At 40.3% G+C, this 13,343-nt stretch overlaps 1 protein-coding gene across 1 annotated transcript in view; it reads left to right on the top strand.

Annotated features, from left to right (window-relative positions):
• Positions 1 to 482: 482 nt before the first annotated feature.
• Positions 483 to 13,343, top strand: part of LOC311139361 (cell adhesion molecule CEACAM20-like) — a gene marked incomplete at its 3' end in the record, with an annotated part of 30,169 nt that continues 17,308 nt past the window's right edge. Inside the window, exons 1-5 of the mRNA XM_084174233.1 lie at positions 483 to 731; positions 1,074 to 1,328; positions 1,486 to 1,603; positions 1,881 to 1,909; positions 2,308 to 2,386. Of these exons, the coding sequence (XP_084030359.1) occupies positions 503 to 731; positions 1,074 to 1,328; positions 1,486 to 1,603; positions 1,881 to 1,909; positions 2,308 to 2,386 (710 nt within the window). The 5' untranslated portion in view covers positions 483 to 502. The remainder of the gene's footprint in view (positions 732 to 1,073; positions 1,329 to 1,485; positions 1,604 to 1,880; positions 1,910 to 2,307; positions 2,387 to 13,343) is intronic.

Raw genomic sequence — 13,343 nt, 5'->3', positions numbered from 1 at the left:
TGAGAAGAGAGACCTATGAGTGGCATGTGAGACTACAAAGCAGATGACATTGGATTATTAGCTGATACTGTGCACTGTACTGTATATTGGCAAATACAAGTATAGCGTTGGTTGTCAGGATTTTGTGGCTGTCTCTTAGAAGGACAGTCTCTGGTGGAACATTCTAGAGTTTAGAAGGTCATGCAGTGAGGAAAGAGTAAACCACAATGCATTATGTAATTGAACTTTAATCATTCAATGGCCTTGTAAATATTGTCCATCTTTACAGAAAAATGATTAAGATGCTGTATGGGCAAAGTAGTATTTTTGCAGTATGATTTTCTTTCTGTCAAGTGTCGACACCTATTATATAAGTAACTAATCATTTTTCATGCACAAACTTTACTATGTTGCTTGTCATTGTTCATTTCACGTGATTATGATTAATATAACAATCATTTTTACTTCTTTCACAGAAATAATATCTAATGTTGACATCCCTTATCCAACAAACCTGCCAATCATGGAGGGGAACTCTGTCACCTTAACCTGTGATGCTTCTGGCTCCATCAGTACCAGAGAGTGGATGAAGGCTGGTCAGCCTCTGTCTCCTAGTGACAATATTTTATTCTCTGAGGATAATAAGACAGCATCTATCAACCCTGTGAAGAGAACCGACAGTGGGATTTACATGTGTCGAGTCAGCAACCCTATCAACTCTGATAATGCCAATTATAATCTGACTGTAAACTGTAAGTACTCTGCTATTAGCCTGGGGTTATGTCTATACACCATTTATGTGTTTTAACTCCTTTTGTATTCAAATCTGACAAATGTAAATGCTTAGAGAAGATATAGTGTTCATTCTATTATAAAACGGGTCGTTTGGATCCTGGATGCTGATGGGCTGAAACAGCATTCCAGCCATGTGTATATCAGACAATATACCACGGCTTTACATTTGCAGTGTATTAAACAGAATACATAATTTATGAATGAGACTCATTAAGACGCATTAACAATCCTGACCCCAACATCATGCTGATTACAAACACATGGCTACCTTATATTGGAACTGGTGATATGTGTTACAGATGGACCTGATGGTATAGAAATCAAGGGTCCAACTGAAATAGAAGTAGGACAGAAGTTTACATTGACCTGCTCTGCTGACTCCATACCGACTGCTAGTTACACCTGGATGCACAATGGGACAAAGATACCTGGACATTCACCTGAGCTCATTAAAGGGAAGAGTGAATACTTTGACAGTGGGAATTACACCTGTACAGCAACAAATTATGTCACTGGGAACAACACATCTGCGGTCCATGAACTGTCAGTAAAAGGTAAAGTTAGCAGAAGCTTTTAAGACAATATGAACATAGTAGGTGTCTGTATTGTATTGTAACTGTCACCCAGATGCACTGTAATGTGCAGTACTGATTGTTCACTGTGTGTAGCCTTTCTCTCATCTCTGTATGGTTCTATCTCTGGTCTCTGCAGCGGTGGGCTCTCTAACTCCAGGACTGTCTGCTGGTGCCATCACTGGGATTGTGATTGCAGTATTGATGGTTGTGGGAGTGGCGGTTGGTGTTGCAGTGTTCTTCATCAAGAAAAATGGGTGAGTTAAGAAACTTATCATAAAGATGGAACCTAGACATTTTCATATGTTAATATTTGTAAACTTATTAAAAATTTATTTTCATTTCATTTAAAAAGTGTATTTTCTATCACTGCAGGTAGTGGAAAATATAGACTCTATTTTCACATTGATCAAAGTTGGTCACTAAGAGGGCCTGGGTTTATTTTAAAAAGCTGTTAATAAAAACACCGTAGCATTATATTCTTACAACTTTCTAAACAGAAACCTTTCAATTTGTATTTCTTGTTGTATATAGAACCAATGCTGACCCAATACATCGAAGAGGTAAGCATATATCTATCTTAAAGGCCGTCATAATTAATCATGTCTTTCAAAGCTTTGCTTACTCACATTTACATTCATATTTTAGTCATTTAGCAAATGCTCATATCCAGAGCGACTTACAGTTTCCACAAAGAACTGAAATGGAATCAGACAGCAGAAAAACACCATTATATAAAACAAGCATATATTTTGGGTTCTGATGGGGTACAACAGTTGAACTAAACTCATGAGGCATTTATAAGTAATATTCTTCAAGAATCAATGGGTACGTATCATTAAATTATAAATCCAAAAATGGATGTAGCATCGGCTGATTGTCCCTTTAATCCTGTAACAATGCTTATGCAGACAAGATAGCAGCATTTATACAACCCCCTCTATCTGTGCATCTCCTGCAGGCTCTAAACAACCTGCATATGAGAACCCATCACCTGTGTATGAGAACCCATCACCTGTGTATGAGAACCCATCACCTGTGTATGAAAATACAAGACAAAATACATCTCCACCTCTACCCCTGACAGTAAGTAAGCCCTGGTCACCTGGGATGTCTGTGCACGTCTGTATTCTACTACAGTCTTACTGTAATAAACAAGATCAATTTGCTTAACAAGAAAAAGTTAATATGCAAAGACTGTTTGCCTATGACAGCTATTCAGTCTCTGGCCTATTTAAGTTATTCATTAACATATGATCGCTGTAAAAAATACTTTGAAGTTTCATATTTTGTCATGGCAACTATTGGAGTGGCTGTTGACTTCTATGTAATACCTTTTTTAATTCAAGCTTTATCCCAAATAATGAACTGCAGGACTTCAAGAGTACCTATGATACTAGGATAAAGGTAAGTTTGTGCTAGACCACATGGCACCATGTGACTGTAAGTATGTGTCTGTGCATGTCTGTATTCTATTACAGTCTTACTTAACAGGATGCACAGTGTGAAAAAATACTGTATGCAAAGTCTGCTTGCCTATGATAGTGTAATGCAGGCAGTTTCGGTTTTTTACTCAATGCCGTTATCAGTGTCTGGCCTATTTAGGTTATTCATTAACATATGACAGCTGTAAAAGCTTAAGATTTGGTTTAAATAGTTTAGTTACATTTACTTTGTTTACAAACATTGGAGTAAAACATGCTTTTGGGTTCTGATGAGGTACAACAGTTGAACTAAGCTCATGATGCATTTATAAGTTATATTCTTCAAGAATCAATAGATACATATCATTAATTTATAAGTCCAAAAATAGATGTAGCAACTAAGAATTCTAGCTGTATATGAAGGTGCACAAATGTATGTAAAATAGCCAATGTCTGTCCAGTGAGCCTAGTCTGGTTGTTGACCTTTCACCATGTAGTTCCTGTAGTCATCTTGATAGTACTTCCTGTAGTGCCTGCCTGCTACTGGAAGCTTCATCTGCTTAGAAATAACAAGATTCAATACCATATAACCCATCATAACTGGGTGGTTCAAGCCCTGAATTCTGATTGGCTGTCACCCGTGGAATATCAGACCGTATACCACAGGTATGACAAAACATTTATTTTTACTGCTCTAATTAAGTTGGTAACCAGTTTATAATAACAATAAGGCACCTCGGGGGTTTGTGGTATACGGGCAATATACCACGGCTAAGGGCTGTATCCAGGAACTCCATGTTGCATCGTCCCTAAGAACAGCCCTTAGCCGTGGTATATTTGCCATATATCACAAACCCCCGAGGTGCCTTAATGCTTAATTATACTCTGGTATTGGATATGGTTTTGTCATTAATTTGCTTTGGAATAGTTGTTTTATTCATGTGGATTACATTTCTAATGAATCAAGCCTACCTACTGTTGATGGCAGATGCTGGTGAGGGGGTAACTCAACTAGATCCACACTGAGTATACAAAACATTAAGAACACTTGCTCTTTCCATGACATAGACTGACCAGGTGAATCCAGGTGAAAGCTATGATCCCTTATTGATGTCACTTGTTATATCCACTTCAATCAGTGTAAATCAAATCGAATCAAGTCAAGCTTTATTTATACAGCACATATCAGACATAGAATGCAACGCAATGTGCTTTACAGAAAAAATAAAAAACTATGAAAATAAAAAACAAAAGAACGACACAAACTGAACAACTGAAAAGCACCCTAAGGAAAAGCTAAGCTAAATACAGTGGGGAAAAAAAGTATTTAGTCAGCCACCAATTGTGCAAGTTCTCCCACTTAAAAAGATGAGAGAGGCCTGTAATTTTCATCATAGGTACACATCAACTATGACAGACAAATTCAGAAAATAAAATCCAGAAAATCACATTGTAGGATTTTTAATGAATTTATTTGCAAATTATGGTGGAAAATAAGTATTTGGTCACCTACAAACAAGCAAGATTTCTGGCTCTCACAGACCTGTAACTTCTTCTTTAAGAGGCTCCTCTGTCCTCCACTCGTTACCTGTATTAATGGCACCTTTTTGAACTTGTTATCAGTATAAAATACACCTGTCCACAACCTCAAACAGTCACACTCCAAACTCCACTATGGCCAAGACCAAAGAGCTGTCAAAGGACACCAGAAACAAAATTGTAGACCTGCACCAGGCTGGGAAGACTGAATCTGCAATAGGTAAGCAGCTTGGTTTGAAGAAATCAACAGTGGGAGCAATTATTAGGAAATGGAAGACACTGAGAATCTCCCTCGATCTGGGGCTCCACGCAAGATCCTACCCCGTGGGGTCAAAATGATCACAAGAACGGTGAGCAAAAATCCCAGAACCACACGGGGGGACCTAGTGAATGACCTGCAGAGAGCTGGGACCAAAGTAACAAAGCCTACCATCAGTAACACACTACGCCGCCAGGGACTCAAATCCTGCAGTGCCAGATGTGTCCCCCTGCTTAAGCCAGTACATGTCCAGGCCCATCTGAAGTTTGCTAGAGTGCATTTGGATGATCCAGAAGAGGATTGGGAGAATGTCATATGGTCAGATGAAACCAAAATATAACTTTTTGGTAAAAACTCAACTCGTCGTGTTTGGAGGACAAAGAATGCTGAGTTGCATCCAAAGAACACCATACCTACTGTGAAGCATGGGGGTGGAAACATCATGCTTTGGGGCTGTTTTTCTGCAAAGGGACCAGGACGACTGATCCGTGTAAAGGATAGAATGAATGGGGCCATGTATCGTGAGATTTTGAGTTGAAAACCTCCTTCCATCAGCAAGGGCAATGAAGATGAAACGTGGCTGGGTCTTTCAGCATGACAATGATCCCAAACACACCGCCCGGGCAACGAAGGAGTGGCTTCATAAGAAGCATTTCAAGTTCCTGGAGTGGCCTAGCCAGTCTCCAGATCTCAACCCCATAGAACATCTTTGGAGGGAGTTGAAAGTCCGTGTTGCCCAGCGACAGCCCCAAAACATCACTGCTCTAGAGGAGATCTGCATGGAGGAATGGGCCAAAATACCAGCAACAGTGTGTGAAAACCTTGTGAAGACTTACAGAAAACGTTTGACCTGTGTCATTGCCAACAAAGGGTATATAACAAAGTATTGAGAAACTTTTGTTATTGACCAAATACTTCTTTTCCACCATAATTTGCAAATACATTTAATTAAAAATCCTACAATGTGATTTTCAGGATTTTTTTTCTCATTTTGTCTGTCATAGTTGACGTTTACCTATGATGAAAATTACAGGCCTCTCTCATCTTTTTAAGTGGGAGAACTTGCACAATTGGTGGCTGACTAAATACTTTTTTTCCCCACTGTATATGTGTTTTAAGATCTTTTTTAAATACAGTATGTCCTCTGTTTCAGCCCCCCTCAGGTTCTCTGGCAGGCTATTCCAGAAGCTGGGGGCATAATAACTATATGCTGCCTCTCCATGCCTCTTGGTCCTAGGCTTTGGGATAGTTAAAAGGCCAGTACCAGAGGACCTGAGGGACCTACTGGGTACATAACTTAAAAGCATGTCTGACATGTATTGGGGTGCACAATCATGGATTGATTTAAAAACCAATAGAAGAATCTTAAAATTAATTCTAAAACTCATAGGCAGCCAGTGTAGATGTAGGGGAGGAGCCTTGAAAAAACTGAGACATGGATTGTGTATGTGTGCCATTCAGAGGGGGAATGGGCAAGACAAAAGATTTAAGAGCCTTTGAACAGGGTATGGTAGTAGGTTCCAGGTGCACCGGTTTGTGCCAAGAACTGCAAAGGGGGGGTTAACTCAATATTAGGAAGCTGTTCCTAATGTTTGGTACAGTGGTTCTTCCTTTAAAAGTTGCGTCATACTGCAGTGTGCTGCAGAATGGTATGGCATGTTGGAGTGCATAACATCATAGTATTTTACTGTCACCCATTGTTGCCATTAATGCTAGTTTGACCACCAGAGGGCATCTTTGAGAAGCTACATTCTTGAAATGTCATGGAGCTGTAGGCCTAAGAGTCCTGTTTACTGTAGCTGTTTTAGCATAACTTACTTATTGGCGTAAAGGCCTCAATATACAGTATATCAATCAATCATTCATTCATTTGTTCATGTCATCACACAGCATACAAGTCATCCATGTCTTTAAATACAGTCAAGCATTTTAGTTATAAAACGAAATAACAAAGTGAGCCTTGAATAATTAATCAATGAATAAACCACAATGTCGGCTAAAGTGATTGAATTCACCAACGCATTTGACTGTTTTTAATATTGCTGTACTAGAGACTATAAAACCTTTTTTTTGTTAGAAAAGACTATATGGGATTGATTATAATTTGTTTGTACATTATTATTGTATTTGTTGTGCTGTTTATATTGTTACAAATTTAGCTTAATTAAATTGATTAATATTATGGTGTTTCTATTCCAAGAAAAATGAAAATGCATTTTAAATCAAATCAAATCAAATTAAATTGTATTTGTCACATACACGTGTTGAGCAGATGTTATAGCGGGTGTAGCGAAATGCTTGTGCTTCTAGCTCCGACAGTGCAGTAATATCTAACAAGTAATATCTAACAATTTCACAACATATACCCAATACACACAAAACTAGTAAGGAATGGGATTTAAGAATATATACATATATGGTCAAGCAATGACAGAGCGGCATGGACTAAGATACAGTAGAATATTATAGAATGGAATGCAGTATATACATATGTGATGAGTAGTGCAAGATATGTAAACATTATTAAAGTGACTAGCGTTCCATTTCTTAAAGTGGTCAGTGATTTCAATAGGCAGCAGCAGCCTCTAATGTGCTAGTGATGGCTATTTAACAGTCTGATGGCCTTGAGATAGAAGCTGTTTTTCATTCTCTCGGTCCCAGCTTTGATGCACCTGTACTGACCTCGCCTTCTAGATGATATCGGGGTGAACAGGCAGAGGCTCGGGTGGTTGATGTCCTTGATGATCTTTTTGGCCTTCCTGTGACATCGGGTGCTGTATGTGTCTTGGAGGGTGGGTAGTTTGCCCCCGGTAATGCGTTCGGCAGACCTCACCACAGTCTGGAGAGCCCTGCGGTTGCGGGTGGTGCAGTTGCCGTACCAGGCGGTGATACAGCCTGACAGAATGCTCTCAATTGTGCATCTGTAAAAGTTTGTGAGGGTTTTAGGTGCCAAGCCGAATTTCTTCAGCCTCCTGAGGGCTCTGTTGCGCCTTCTTCACCACACTGTCTGCGTGGGTGGACCATTTTAGTTTGTCGGTGATGTGTACGCCAAGGAACTTGAAGCTTTCCACATTCTCCACTGCGGTCCCGTCGATGTGGATAGGGGGGTGCACCCTCTGCTGTTTCCTGAAGTCCACGATCATCTCCTTTGTTTTGTTGATGTTGAGTGAGAGGTTATTTTCCTGGCACCACACTCCCAGAGCCCTCACCTCCTCCCTGTAGGCGGTCTCGTCATTGTTGGTAATCAAGCCTACTACTGTTGTGTCGTCTGCAAACTTGATGATTGAGTTGGAGGCATGCTTGGCCACGCAGTCATGGGTGAACAGGGAGTACAGGAGGGGGCTGAGCACGCACCCTTGTGGGGTCCCAGTGTTGAGGATCAGCGAAGTGGAGATGCTGATTCCTACCTTCACCACCTGGGGGCGGCCCGTCAGGAAGTCCAGGACCCAGTTGCACAGGGCGGGGTTCAGACCCAGGGCCTCGAGCTTAATGATGAGCTTTTAGGGTACTATGGTGTTGAATGCTGAGCTATAGTCAATGAACAGCATTCTTACATAGGTATTCCTCTTGTCCAGATGGGATAGGGCAGTGTGCAGTGTGATGGCAATTGCATCGTCTGTGGATCTATTGGGGCGGTAGCAAATTGAAGTGGGTCTAGGGTGACAGGTAAGGTAGAGGTGATATGATCCTTGACTAGTCTCTCAAAGCACTTCATGATGACAGAGGTGAGTGCTACAGGGCGATAGTCATTTAGTTCAGTTACCTTTGCTTTCTTGGGTATAAAGTCTTGCTAAGCAGAATAATGTCATAAATCGATAGAATGAATGTGTCATCAATAGTGCATTTAGAAAGTATTCAGACCCCTTCCCTTTTTCCACATTTTGTTATCTTACAGCCTAATTCAAAAATTGATTAAATAAACAATTTTCCTCATCAATCTACACACAATACCCCATAATGACAAAGTGAAAACAGGTTTTTAGATTTTTTGGCAAATGTTTTAACAATAAAAAACAGAAATACCTTATTTACATATGAATTCAGACCCTTTGCTATGAGACTCGAAATTGAGCTCAGGTGCATCCTGTTTCCATTGATCATCCTTGAAATGTTTTTACAACTTGATTGGAGTCCACCTGTGGTAAATTCAATTGATTGGACATGATTTGGAAAGGCACACACCTGTCTATATAAGGTCCCACAGTCGACAGTGCATGTCAGAGCAAAAACCAAGCCATGATGTCAAAGGAATTGTCCGTAGAGCTCCGAGACAGGATTGTGTCGAGGCACAGATCTGGGGAAGGGTACCAAAAAATGTATGCAGCATTGAAGGTCCCCAAGAACACAGTGGTCTCAATCATTCTTAAATGGAAGAGGTTTGGAACAACTAAGGCTCTTCCTAGAACTGGCCGCCCAGCCAAACTGAGCAATCAGGGGAGAAGGGCCTTGGTCAGGGAGGTGACCAAGAACCCGATGGTCACTCTGACAGAGCTCTTGAGTTCCTCTGTGGAGATGGGAGAACCTTCCAGAAGGACAACCATCGCTGCAGCACTCCACTAATCAGGCATTTATGGTAGAGTGGCCAGACTGAAGCCACTCCTCAGTAAAAGGCACATGACAGCCTGCTTGGAGTTTGCCAAAAGGAACCTAAAGACTCTCAGACCATGAGAAACTAAATGTTCTGGTCTGATGAAACCAAGATTCAACTCTTTGGCCTGAATGCCAAGCGTCATGTCTGGAGGAATCCTGGCACCATCCTTATGGTGAAGCATGGTGGTGGCAGCATCATGCTGTAGGGGTGTTTTTCAGCGGCAGGGACTGGGAGACTATTCAGGATCGAGGCAAAGATAAATGGAGCAAAGTAGAGAGATCCTTGATGAAAACCTGCTCCGGAGTGCTCAGGACCTCAGACTGAGGCGAAGGTTCACCTTCCAACAGGTCAACAACCCTAAGCACAAAGCCAAGACAACGCAGGAGTGGCTTCGGGACAAGTCTCTGAATGAACCCGATCGAACATCTCTGGAGAGACCTGAAAATAGCTGTGCAGCAACGCTCCCCATCCAACCTGACAGAGCTTGAGAGGATCTGCAGAGAAGAATGGGAGAAACTCCCAAGAAGACTCAAGGCTGTAATCGCTGCCAAAGGTGCGTCAACAAAGTACTGAGTAAAGGGTCTGAATACTTATTTAAATGTAATATTTCCGTTTTTATTTTTTATAAATTAGCAAAAATGTCTAAAAACCTGTTTTTGCTTTGACATTATGGGGTATTGTGTGTAGATTAATGAGGGGAAAAACTATTTAATCAATTTTAGAATAAAGCTGTAACGTAACAAAATATGGAAAAAGTCAAGCAGTCTGAATACTTTCCGAATGCACTGTATATAAGAATGTATTGCAAGTTTTTCTTCCATCCTCTGAGAAATGCAAAGACAGTCAAACGGCAGACAAATAACATGCAATATGTACAGCTTTATTCATAATATGATAATTGTTTGTAAGAAGGTTTAAGGTAATTCTAAATACTGTTGCTGCTCATGTAGAAGACAAAACAGCAGCTCTATACAACCGCTTCTACTTCCATGTCTTCCAGGCTCTCAACAACCTGTATATGAGGACTCATCACCTGTGTACGAGAACCCGTTACCTGTGTATGAAAACACACAACAACATATATCTCCTACTCTACTGCTGAGACTGAGTAAGACCTGGTTACCCAACCAAAACTGCAAGAATGACTTTGTTTTATCAATAAATAAAGTGTGAAAAATATTAATGACTGTATGCAAAGACTGTTTTGTTGTGATAGTCTTAACCAGGAAGTTTCAGTTTTGACTCAATGGCAGCCATTCAGTCTCTGGCATATTACGTTAGTCATTAACATATGATAGCTATCAAAGTTTGTTTAGGACACTGAGGTTTTATATTTTGTCATGGCAACTGTTGGTGTGGCTGTTCCTTCTATGTTATGCCTTTTTAGATGTCTGCTTTTATCCCAAAATAGGAAATGCAGGACATCAAGAGTACCTATGATATGACGATAATGGTAACCATATGTCACCATTTGATTGCAATACTGTCAAAAAAAAGGATTTATGTGATATTTGTAAAGTGGTCTTCATGCATTGTTGTTCACTAGTTTACTCCAATTAGGGAAGGGGTGGTGGGGTTGGAAAGTAATAAAGGGAAATATATATTTTTTTAAGGATATGTGTATATATGTATGTATATATATATATATATATATATATATATATTATTTTTTAAACATATGGGGGACTGGAAGTGATGCAGACAATTACATTGATGAAAGTTACAATCTATCTGCAATATTAAAGCTGATCTATAGTGGTCTTCATGCTGTGTCACTGCTGATAAATGGAAGTTAATGTTGCTTTCTTTTCTCCCTCACCTTCAATCTAGCAGTAAGGGATGTCAATGGGAAATACCTTCATTCAGTCACCATTCTCCTGTGAGTTTCACCATCAACACACAGAACAGCCTCAATCCGGGCATGGACTCTACAAGGTGTCAAAAGCGTTCCACAGGGATGCTGCCCCATGTTGCCTCCAATGCTTCCCACAGTTGTGTCAAATTGGCTGGATGTCCTTTTGGGTGGAGGACCATTCTTGATACATACAGGAAACTGTAGAGTGTAAAAAACCCAGCAGCATTGCAGTTCTTGACACAAGCGTATGCGCCTGACACCTACTACAATACCCCGTTCAAAGGCACTTAAATATTTTGTCTTGCCCATTCACCCTTTGAATGGCACACATACACAATCCATGTCTCAATTGTCTCAAGGCTTAAAAATCCTTCTTCTAAACTGATTTGAAGTGGATTCAACAAGTGACATGAATAAGGGATTATAGCTTTTACCTGGATATACCTGGTCAGTCTATGTCATGGAAAGAGCTGGTGTTCTTAATGTTTTGTATACTCAGTGTATAATCTCAAATGAATGTAAATTGTGCTTCATTTACTATCGGAAAATACTTCAAGACCAAAGTACACTATGTTGATAATTCAAAGCCTGCAAAGCGATAGAGGGCAACATTAACAGGCTTAGTGAAGGGAAAACCCCACACAGCTTCCTTAGTGTTAATGTTAGTGGAGGTGGAGTTTGTGTTACAAATAGGGAAGTTTGGTAATTTGTTCTTCCATGCAGTGATGTAACTCATGAATACATTTAATATTTCCTCCTAGTATCAGGTTTTGGTGTTACTGTAATCCACCCTTATTGGAGCCTTGTCTTCTACTGTGCATTCGGAAAGTATTCAGACCCCTTTACTTTTTCCACATTTTGTTACATTACAGCCTTACTCTAAAATTGATTAAGTTGTTTTTTTTCCCTCCCTCAAAGGTTAGGAGTTTGGCTTGCAAGGCCTCTAGGTTGGATAGGAAAGATGTGCTTTAGGATGTGGCATGCAAGGAGATAGGTGTTCAAGTTCTTTACTTGTCATATGTACGGGATATGCATAGCATCCGTCATCCAATGCAATGCTTACTTGCAGGTTCCATCTCAACAATAAGAAAAAATATAATACAAATGGCAGTAGAAAATAATAAACAATTTAGCATCAGTATAATGCAGGAAGGCACAATTTATAGTTCAATATTTACATGTGTATTGGGGAAGGGGGGAAGTGTATAAATTGAGCAGTATAATAAGTCTGGTTACAGCAGTTGTGATACATGTGTAGCATGCATATATATATATAGTATATATATATATATACAGTGGGGGGGGAAAAGTATTTAGTCAGCCAACAATTGTGCAAGTTCTCCCAGTTAAAAAGATGAGAGAGGCCTGTAGTTTTCATCATAGGTACACGTCAACTATGACAGACAAAATGAGGAAAAAAAATCCAGAAAATCACATTGTAGGATTTTTAATGAATTTATTTGCAAATTATGGTGGAAAATAAGTATTTGGTCAATAACAAAAGTTTCTCAATACTTTGTTATATACCCTTTGTTAGCAATGACACAGGTCAAACGTTTTCTGTAAGTCTTCACAAGGTTTTCACACACTGTTGCTGGTATTTTGGCCCATTCCTCCATGCAGATCTCCTCTAGAGCAGTGATGTTTTGGGGCTGTCGCTGGGCAACACGGACTTTCAACTCCCTCCAAAGATTTTCTATGGGGTTGAGATCTGGAGACAGGCTAGGCCACTCCAGGACCTTGAAATGCTTCTTACGAAGCCACTCCTTCGTTGCCCGGGAGGTGTGTTTGGGATCATTGTCATGCTGAAAGACCCAGCCACGTTTCATCTTCATTGCCCTTGCTGATGGAAGGAGGTTTTCACTCAAAATCTCATGATACATGGCCCCATTCATTCTTTCCTTTACACGGATCAGTCGTCCTGGTCCCTTTGCAGAAAAATAGCCCCAAAGCATGATGTTTCCACCCCCATGCTCCACAGTAGGTATGGTGTTCTTTGGATGCAACTCAGCATTCTTTGTCCTCCAAACACGACGAGTTGAGTTTTTACCAAAAAGTTCTATTTTGGTTTCATCTGACCATATGACATTCTCCCAATCCTCTTCTGGATCATCCAAATGCACTCTAGCAAACTTCAGACAGGCCTGGACATGTACTGGCTTAAGCAGGGGGACACGTCTGGCACTGCAGTATTTGAGTCCCTTGCGGCGTAGTGTGTTACTGATGGTAGGCTTTGTTACTTTGGTCCCAGCTCTCTGCAGATCATTCACTAGGTCCCCCCGTGTGGTTCTGGGATTTTTGCTCACCGTTCTTGTGTTCATTTTGACCA

This window comes from Coregonus lavaretus, assembly GCF_964263955.1.
Source record: "Coregonus lavaretus genome assembly, chromosome: 13".
Lineage (NCBI taxonomy): Eukaryota > Metazoa > Chordata > Actinopteri > Salmoniformes > Salmonidae > Coregonus > Coregonus lavaretus.
Note: the sequence above shows the minus strand (reverse complement) of the source record. Positions and strands in the feature narration are given on the sequence as shown.